Source organism: Indicator indicator, chromosome 10 (assembly GCF_027791375.1).
Source record: "Indicator indicator isolate 239-I01 chromosome 10, UM_Iind_1.1, whole genome shotgun sequence".
NCBI classification, from domain to species: Eukaryota; Metazoa; Chordata; class Aves; order Piciformes; family Indicatoridae; genus Indicator; species Indicator indicator.
The window spans coordinates 16,570,363-16,580,502 of record NC_072019.1 but is presented as its reverse complement, the minus strand read 5'-3'; the positions used below and the strand labels follow the sequence as shown (position 1 = coordinate 16,580,502).

General features: G+C 42.8%; 1 protein-coding gene across 1 annotated transcript in view; it reads right to left on the bottom strand.

Annotated features, from left to right (window-relative positions):
* Window positions 1-1,681: 1,681 nt before the first annotated feature.
* RABGAP1L (RAB GTPase activating protein 1 like) overlaps window positions 1,682-10,140 on the bottom strand; it is a 256,762-nt gene continuing 248,303 nt past the window's right edge. The window contains exons 20-25 of the mRNA XM_054384644.1: window positions 6,729-6,839; window positions 5,991-6,095; window positions 4,710-4,793; window positions 3,749-3,820; window positions 2,181-2,378; window positions 1,682-1,837 (exon numbers count right to left, since the gene is read on the bottom strand). Of these exons, the coding sequence (XP_054240619.1) occupies window positions 1,682-1,837; window positions 2,181-2,378; window positions 3,749-3,820; window positions 4,710-4,793; window positions 5,991-6,095; window positions 6,729-6,839 (726 nt within the window). The remainder of the gene's footprint in view (window positions 1,838-2,180; window positions 2,379-3,748; window positions 3,821-4,709; window positions 4,794-5,990; window positions 6,096-6,728; window positions 6,840-10,140) is intronic.

The window sequence follows — 10,140 nt, the reverse complement described above, 5'->3', positions numbered from 1 at the left end:
TTGCAGGTACATTTTAAATTAACCTTTTTTAACCCTTACTCTTGGAAAAGAGAGTTGTCTCAGGACAGTGATTATATTTTAATCTCTACTCCAAACACCCAACTTGCCTCTCAGAACCATTCTTTTGGCACAGGTAACATTAAATTTGTGCTACCCCGTTTAAAAGAATTCTCAATTATGCTTGACAATAAAACAGAGGATAGGTATCATTAGATTTTATTGTACAAAATGGACAAGATATGGCATTCCTTAGAATTAAAAAAAAAAAAATGGATCAAAACAGAACTCATGTCCCTGGAACAATTTTGTCAATGGAACAATTAATACACAACCTTTAGTCCAGCAATGACATTTACCTGCAAGACCACCTTTAGACAGGAAAGGTATATTAAAAAAATAGTCCATCAGTTCAAGCAATAGTTTAATTATCCATGAAATAAGTATTTCTATAAACACTTTTATGTCCAGTCAAAACAAATGCTTTTGAATTTTCTTACCTTAAAGAGATACAAAACAACCATACAGGTTTGGGAATCATCAGAGAAGTCTACCCCACAGGCAAGTCTAGGGTTTGTGTTCCACTTGGAAATGGTTGGGTTTATAGAAACAAGTAATACCAGTGTAGCATTCCCTAACCAAGTAACAGACCTTGCTCCTGTGATGTTTTATTCATCACTGCAGCACAAGCCTTTTGGGTGGGGTTTTATTTGATGCCTCATTTCTGTGTCAAATTCAGAATTTTAATACAGACCCAGGGAAAGCTTTTCAGCGCTTTTATTCACCAAACTTTCCCATTACAGCAGAGGGTTTAACAAAAGGTCAGAACTATGCAAGGTTTCCATTCTGCTTCTCAGCAAAAAAACATCAAATAATTATTGAACAGTCTTCCCTTTATCCCAGTGGAAGGAATTCTTAGTAGAAACACAAAATAATAAAAGGGAACTAGGTAAATTTATGTTAAATTCCAGTTCAGCTGTAAACAGCCGTTAAACAACAGTGCTACAAAAGAACTGCACTAACTTACATTTCTGAAGGGAAAAAAAAAATCAACTAAGAAAGGATCAGGGAAGCTCATAAACAATTGTGCCCAGAGAGCACAAAACTACCTTTGCTGTGGCCTAAGCTTTACAAAAAGTGCTTCTCTGCAGGACGCAGTGGCTGAGATAAACTTCTGAGATGGTCCCAGGGTGCATGTGATCCTAGACACCCGCACACACTCCCATGTACTTATTACACTGTGCTTTCTACCCAGAGGTTATGCTTCAGCACTGTACAGCTGCCATCCTCCCTCTTCCTCCAGAAGAAGAAAGAAACCTTCTATGCAAGATAAAAATAATTCTGAATAATTAGTCATGTATTAAAGACCTAGTTTTGAAGTATTTATTTAACATCTAGTCATATAAAATAAAGTGTAAAAGTATGAACGTATCAGAACGTGGCTTTCAGCAAGGCAGTTTGGGAAGTAAGAATTCAACATAAACCAGCAATTACGTTTGTTTTTTTTTTTTTTTCCCTTGAAAAGGGTCACATCAGAATGAATGAAAAACACCGAAGAATTTCACTTCAAGCCTGCACTCCTCCTGCCTTTTGTCCTTTTCCCCAGGAGGAGAGACCACTGGGAGAAGCCTCCAGGGTTGGAGTTGTGTTGGTCTTTGTGCTCTTGTGGCGGCTCTGGCAGGCACTATGTGCTGCCCTCTCTGGGTGGCAGGGCCGGCTGAGGCTGCTGCAGTGGCTGCGTGCCTGTGGCCGTTTTGATAGAGTTCAGGGTTTTGCTAAACCAAGAGTTTTTGGCAGCTTGGATCTCATTCATAAGGGCTCCTCTCTGGTGCTCCAGCTCCTAAGAAAGCAGAACAGTCAGAAGTGATCACAAAACAGTTAAAAGCACCCTCAAACTCAGTCCCTGCAAATCCAGCACTTCTCCTTGCAACTTCCCAGGCACTGGGGACAGAAGACAGGTTGAAATTGCAGCATCAGCAGAAGGTACTTAAGTATACAAATAAAAACCTCTCTCCTTTTTCATTTTCTTTCTTTTTAAGACAGAAAATTTTCTGGAAGTTCACTGGTATGCAGTGGTATGTCTATGTGCTCCCTTCTGCACCCATTTTTTGCAAGATTCAGAACTATTTTCAACTAAGCATGAGGTTTAGGAGACTGCCCTGCTGAACTTGCTTTCCACCTACCTGAATTTTGCACTTGGCTTCCACAAGCTGCAGTTTGGTCTGTGCAAGTTCCAGCTCCATCTCTCTCAGCTGCTTCTTCAGTGCATCCTTCTCATCATCTCTTTCGATGCCTTTATTCTCTGTGCTTACAGCAGGCAGCTTCAGTGCCCCCTCCTTGCTGAAAATCTCACTGCAGTGTTTGCAAGCCATCACTTTGCCCTGAAACACCCAGAAATCTCAGTTTTAATCCATTTTAGAGGAGTTGCTGTGCTGCCTGGAGGAGCCATTCTTAAGTTAGACTGCCTTTTGGCCAGTAATCTCAAACCATCTAGTACTTGCAGTTTTCATGTAAAACTTAAAAGTTGAGAAATTCATGATCAGTTCTCAGGGTATACTAAACACTATGAAAATTCCTAAAATCTAGTGAGCATGCTCTAAAACCAGAGGCTTTGCTCTGAGATTAGAATTACTCAAGCCCTCTTGCTACCAAAGCTTTGCAATATTTTGCAGTATTTATGCTAGTGCAATTCAGAAGAGTAAATGGCACTCCAGGGACTTTTTGTCTTCCACAAAAGCACTTGACCAAATTAATACAGATTGTGGTATTTTGCAGAATGCCAGGTAGCTTCTCCATGTCTTCAAAAACAAGCCAGCAGCCTGTGTGCCCTGCAAGGGCCAATGCTGAGCTGTTGGTGCTTGTTTAGCATCGTAGGGTATGCCCCTTTTTTTGTCCACACAACAGTGAGGTTCTTATGCTGCCTGGAGGGGTGAAACAGTCACTCATGGCTGAAGATGGAACACAGATGGCCTGCCTCACCCAAACTAAAACAGAATACTGAGCTCTTTCAGCAGATTACAGCAACATCAATCCTAGAATTAGAATTATTTTATCAATAACACAGAAAAGTCATTTAAAAGCAACAAGCCATGTTCAGCTTGAGTAGCAAAGAAACAACTAGAAGCTATGGCAGAGGGAAAACAATTCTGCCTACTCAGTACTGACAAAGCAGAGGGATGCAATCATTACCTGACCAGGGGACATTTACTTCTTGTGCAGATATCCCTGGTTTGTAATCTTAGAGAAGGGAGAGGAACTGCTGTGAAGTTTATGCTTTGAATTTATTCTGGGGATGGCCCAAGCTGTACCCATTCCTTAAAACAACTCTGCTTAAATTACAGAACCCTAAATATAGACATTGTCCAATTCAGCCAGTTTCAACCCCTCCACTGTGCATTGCTGGAGAAGCAACAGATTCTACAGATGCAATTTAAGTAAAACATCCAAGTAAATACTGTCTCTCTACATTTTCTGCCTAAAGTATACCTTTCAACAGGAAAAAGAAAAGCCAAGCTCTACATGCACCTCAGTTTGAGAGTTTCATCTTGTCGAATAGAAAATAAAGAGCTGTGAAAGGAAATAAACCCTTTCATTGTTTACATCTGATGGAAAATGCTGGTGGGGCTGCCAGTGCAGCTGGGTGGACACCACTGCTGTTACATTAAACTTCCATTCACATTCTGTTCTGTAACCCTGGCATTTATCAGTACTTGCATTAGAAACATCCCACATGTAGAGGCATCCTCCTCACCTTCACGACTTCCAGCTCATCTTTACTGGCCACTTGTTGCTTTTCCAGCCTGGTACTCAGCTGGGAACAAATCTAGAGCAGAGAAAGCAGTCTCTTAGCTAAAGTTTACTGTACTAAAATACAGACTGTGCTTTTATTTTTTTTTTGTTAGAGCCAACATTTCTTCATTTCTGCCTCACTCAGGTGTATGCATTCCCTCTAAACAAAGCTACTGCTGATGGTAAGGAGACTGAAAAATGGAATATTAAGAACCTGGAGACCAGAACTGGTTCATGTTTGTGCTGCATGATGCCCCAGAGTAAAGAAGCATTCACAGAAGCTCATCATGGTGGGGGTCAGAAAGGACCTCTTGAGATCATGCAGTCCAACCCCCCTGTTAAATGAGTTCCCAGAACAGCAGAGTTCCCAGGATCACAGTGTCCAGGTAGGTTTGGAATCTTTCCAGAGAAGAAGACTCCACAACCTCTCTGGGCAGCCTGCTCCAGGGCTCCAGCACTCACAGCAAGGAATTTTTAACTCCTGTTCAGACAGAACCTCCAGGGTCCCAGTTCGTGTCTGTTGCCCCTTGTGCTGTTACTGGGCACCACTGAAAAGAGTCTGACCCCATCCGCTTGCCTCCCACCTTTTAGCTATTGAACATCGTTGATAAGGTGCCCTCAGGCTGCTCTTCCCTAGGCTCAACAGCCCCAGGTCTCTCAGCCTTTTGTCCTCACAGAGATGCTTCAGGCCCCTCAGCATCAAGCCCACAGTACTACAATCAGCTGAAAGACAGGTTATTTCTGATTCACTACATCAGGAGTCTATTAGGAAAACCACAACAAGATTCACAACAAATTCCAACGCTTGCTCTCTAAGGCCTGAAACATGTGTTCCTGAAAGGATGAGATCTCCAACTTGGAAAATTCAGCTCTCAGAAAAAGGCTGAAAAAAGAAACATGAGAATGTGTCTCCAGAGCAGTACCTGTTTGTACTCTGCAATAATGGCTGTGGTTTTCTTGATCTCAGATTCTGCCTTCTCAAGCTGCTTCCTGAAGACTTCCTTCAGCTAGGAATTGAAAGAGGGGAGTTAATACGCAGAGAAACTCAAAATGCATCATCAAATTGTTCTCTCTAAGCCCTGCTGTGTTTACAACAGTCCTACAGTCTCTTCTTACCGACCTCCAGTTCTTCAGACACGTGTCTGATTCACTCAGTATACAAATACTGATTATATTGAGTTGTAACCAAGAAGTCCACCATGTGACACAGTGTATATCCCTGCCTGGGGAATCCTCTTGTGGGGTCATCCTCTTCCTCTGTGTTCAATGGTGGTGCACCCTGCTCCACAGAACACAAAACAGTGACGTCCTTCTTGTTTTTCTGCATGCTGTCACAGCAGGTTTGGGCAAACAGATGATTTCTTTGTTTGGAGTGGAATAGGAAGAAGAACCTCTCAGCACTATCGCTCTCATCTTCTTAACAGAAGAAAACAAATAGTCTATTTTGGTCTGTGGCACTGCATTAAAATACAGCCAAGTCATTCCTCCCCTGCTCAGAATCACTACATTTGGAGAGCTCTTTCAGTAGGAAAAAGGCCTCTGCTGCTTTGTTTACAGCAGGCAGAGAACTTGGCATCCTCCATTTTAGAGAGACGCAAAAAATGAACATTTGATTGTTGTAGTCACTGCTCTCAAGTGGCAAAAACATCAGGCTGCTACTTTTAAAACATACCTTGGTATGTGTCAGTATTCAGCACTTTAGACACACAGGACTGGAAAGCTAAGACTGAACAGTACAAGGCCAAGGCTAGTCAGCAAAATTCTCCTGACCCTCAACCCTGTTCTGATGCTGGTTCTAGCTTCAGAAAGGAGCATTCACAGCCTTGTTTCAGTGAATCAGCAGCTGAACACAGAACAGCCTCTGATAAGGCAACAACTCCTCCAGCTCCTGATTTAGGTCATTCTAAGAGGTCTGATCATGTCTCCTCAGTTATGATTGCTCACCACCAATAAAAATGGTTATTAAAATACTAGGAAGAGGAAAGGTACAAAAAAGTGAACATTCAGAGCTTAAAAGCAAAGGAAAACACCGAAAAAGGTACTTTTAAAGAGAAATATTTACACTGGCACTGTAAATTATCAATTGCAACTTCATTTTGAAGACAAAATTATTTCTGCAGTTGCAACATATTCATGCCCTTCTGCAGACCCTTAAGGGTTCTTGCACTTCGTTGATAAATGGGAGGAGTTGGAGAACACCTTACCTGAGCAGTTTCTTCTTCCTGCTTCCGTTTCTCCTCCTCAGTCTCCACTAGCTTCTGCTTAGTCAGGAGAAGTTCCTTGTTCAAAACATCTGCCTTGTCTTCAGCCTGGAATCAGAAGCACTGTGTAAATCACATGTTCTCTGTGCCAGCACAAATGTACTGCTATATACACCTCAGCCATACTGCAGATTCAGTTTCTAGTGTTGCCTTTTCCTGCCTTCTGAGGGCCCACCTAAACTATTTTTTCATAGAATCATAGAATTGTTTGACTTGGAAGGGACCTTAAAGATCATCTAGTTCCAAACCCCCTGCCATGGGCAGGGACACCTTCCACTAGACCAGGGTGCTCAAGGCCCCATCCAACCTGGCCTTGAACACCTCCAGGGAGGGGGCATCCATGACCTCCCTGGAAAAACCTGTTCAAGTGTCTCACCACCCTCACTGTAAGAATTTCTTCCTAATCTCCAGTCTAAATCTGCCCTCTTCCATCTTAGACCTTGTAAAACATCCCTCCCCAGCTTTCTTGTAGGCTCCCTTCAGGTAGTGGAAGGCTGCTGTAAGGTCTCCCAGAGCCTTCTCATCTCCAGGCTCAACAGCCCCAACTTTTGCAGCCTGTTCCCATAGAAGAGGTGCTCCAGCCCTCCACCAAGCAGAGCTCACAAAGACAGCCCAGATTTTGAGAATCACATGGATCCAAATCAGCAGAGCCTGACTGGGACCCATCTCTGTTTGCATTACCTGGTCCAGGTCATTCCGTAAGGCAATTTTGCTTGTTACAAGCTCATGGGCAAGGTCATCGTTCTCCTGCTCCAGCCTCATGCTTGCTTCTTGGAGCCTGCGGTTCTCCCTCTGCAGAAAGAAAGGAACAGGCAGAAAAGGAAGTTAATCCTTATCAATTCTAAAGAGCAATAAGTGAGTATATTGTGTGTAAGCCATGGAGAAGGCAAGAGTGCACATCGAGACAGGACTGCTGCTCTGGGAAACAGCAGTGAATGAAGCCAGCAGTGCAAATGCAGCGCTTCCACTTACATCCCAGGGGTGATGCTTGTGTTGCAGAAGTGACACCCTGATTATAGGCTTTTTCTGTCAGAAGTAAATCCAGGCCCCTGCACAGAAGCACTTGGTTCCTGCTTGTTTATCATCCAAAGAACCGAGGCAGATAATATCCCACCCAGCAGCAGTGAACAGGGACCGTGTAAGAGATACTCATAATAATGTTTCCATTGAAAGTAGAAAGCTGTCCTGCTCCATTTTACAATCCATACAAACACTGCCTTCTGTAGATGCTGTTGTGCCCATCTTCTGCAGGACCAGTAAAGAGCAGCATTTAGCAAGGAGCTCCCTAGAGCTCCTATCATCAGCGTTGCTGTTTGTGCACTTGCTCTGTTCCTTGCAGTAGTTACAACAGTGCATGTTTTACATGATACCTGCTGAGTAAAAGTGCCAGATGGAGAGAGGACCTCACTCCCTCAGCAACAGGCCCAGAACCTGCTCGGTGGACTAGGCATGGCAGCACGAAATGCAGAACTTGGAGACTGCAGGCCCTGGTCCTTGATGCAGTGCACTCTGCACAGGCAGAAACGGCTATACAGAGCACTAACTAGAGAAGGTTAAGTACACAAGGGAAGGATGAACAGTGGTAGTTCATGGATTTTAAAAATAAGTTTCAGTAACTGCTCTTCCAGAGCTGAGAAACAGAATCATATTCAAAGTATGTCTGTGGGTCAAATACACATCTTTATCTTCAGATGAACATAGCCAGGTGGGACAGAATAGAGGTGCCCTCCTCAAAAAGAATTTAAGTGAGTAAAAAAAAAAAGTGCTGGCTTTGAGTCACACAATGTCTGTGTATCTTTCATTCCAGCAGAGACCGCAGAGGGAATCTGCACTATGGAAACTGAATGAAAAATACCAAGTTCATACAGAAATGCCTAGGCAGAGGAACAATAACCTACTACATGCTGAGATTTCAAAAAGGATCTGTGCTCACTTGAAAGGTAAGTTATGTTCTCCAGGGAAAACAAAAACAAAACAGTAAAAATTAATATATATCAGCACTTAAGACAGCAAAATGTTGCCAAGAATTGTTCAGTGAATGCTTTCCTACCAAATGTGATCTCTATGCATAAGCACATTAGTCACTGGTCATCACTTCCTCCTGCTTGCCAGCTACACTCAGGTATTTTTTCTTTCCAAGCTCACCACCATGAAACTGCAATTTAATTTACATTTCTCTTGCAAAAAGATTTTTGCATACTTAAAGAAAAAAGGACAACCACAGCTCCTAAGAGGATGCTAGAACAGGTCTCGTCTGTATGGGAGCTTCCTCTGTGGCAGGAAGCAGAACCTCTGCAAATATTCTCTCCTTAATGTGACCCTATTGTGCAACCAGGCTGTACTGCCCTGAACAGGAAAGGAAGTTTGTTTCCTTTCCAGAAGATCACACTTTAAATAACTTGTTTTGTTACAGAAGCTGTAAGTAAAATACTTTTGGTTTTACACAGTTAAAATAACCCCTCCTAAAAGATGCATAACTTTGGGGATCTTTTTTATTTTAATCACACTGTATTCTGTTTGGGGCAAAGAATTCTTACCAGTAAAATTCTTCTGTAAGGATAATATGTAAAGTGTAAAACCAAATTGCAGTCAAGAATCATAATGATAGTCATAATAGTAATAGACTCCGACGTGGTTTTACACCTCTATTTTCCTCACACCATCTTATAAATCATGATTTTTAGAGACACTGAGCATTTGTCAGAGGTTTGTCACCTAAAAGCTGGGACCAGATCAGGACGGTATTGCTGCCAGGAGCTGCAGCACCAACACCTTCTCATAGGGATGCTGCTTAGAGGGAGAAATCAGCAAATTCTTAAAACTTCCACAGAATAACCCAGTAAGAGATTTGCTTTAACGTTTTTGCTATGCTTTTGCCAAAAGCTTCAGTGTCCACAAAGCAAGCTGCACAATGTGAAGTTGGGAGTTACTGCTTTGCATTCGCAGACAAGTGGGTAAGCAAGCTAGGTGGCTGGAAATGCACTATCCTCCTCTTAAACTGGAACTGGCATGGCATGTTGCTAGTAAGTTAAAGATCTCTTACCTTGGGCATCCAGTCAATCGCTAAAGAGAGGCTTTTAGCTCATTCACCATGCTTCTAACACCCAGCTGAAAAGTCTCTCACAGGGCCACCTTTACTCTTCGTTCACACAGGGCAGTATGCATGATTAGATGGTTTGTCTTTTCCAGCTCCTCCCCCCAGATCTAGCAGTGAAAAGCTGCCTCCTTCTTTAGGAGGGAACCTTTAATCTGCTCAAGCCTAAATAAAACCTAACCTTACACAGCAAAAACATAAACAGCAAACAGCTTTTCACAGGCATCCAGGTATACAGATCTGAAATATTTACAGGGCTTTATCAAACACCACTTGCAATGGCAGAAAGTTCAACAGATGGAGCTGGTTCCTTACAGCAGGGCTCCCATCACAGGCAGCACTTTGTAACCTGGCATGAGCCAACCTGTCAGACCTGCTGGTTGTCCCTGGTGTAAACAGACAGCTTCCTGCCTTCTCGCTGCACACCACCTACAATCTACTGGCTATGGCAGACAATTTCCTTCTCTTCGGCACTGCTCAGTGACGACCATCAGTAAAAGAGACTCCTCTTTCCCCAAATAGTCCTGGTTACAAAAGGCAGCTGGTGAATGCTGGTTAGCTTTTAAAAGGAGGATACTGCATTTCCAAAAGGGACAAACACCACTGAGATGTACAAATGCAAATCAACTTACCTCCTGTACAGTCACAGACCAAATACTGCTTTCAACCATTGGTATAAAGACAGTGAAAACAGGATATAAAACGATTTTTAAATGCCAACAAAAGCAGAAAAAAAAAGACAAAAATTAAAAATAATAATAACAAAAAAACCCCAACAAAACCAATTTTTTTGCTCCAAGTTTGAAAGACAATATATTCCAGCTTCCATCACATAGTGGATGGAAAGAAAGCAGCAAATTTGGAAGCAGGAGGCCAGCCTCTGCTCAGGAAGGCTGAAAGGCTGAACTCCACCCTCTGCTCACTTCCAGCCAGCACTGCGGAGCAACTCCTGACAGGATTAGTGGTAGTGATGCATCCTCTCTGTGCTGCTACTCAAGC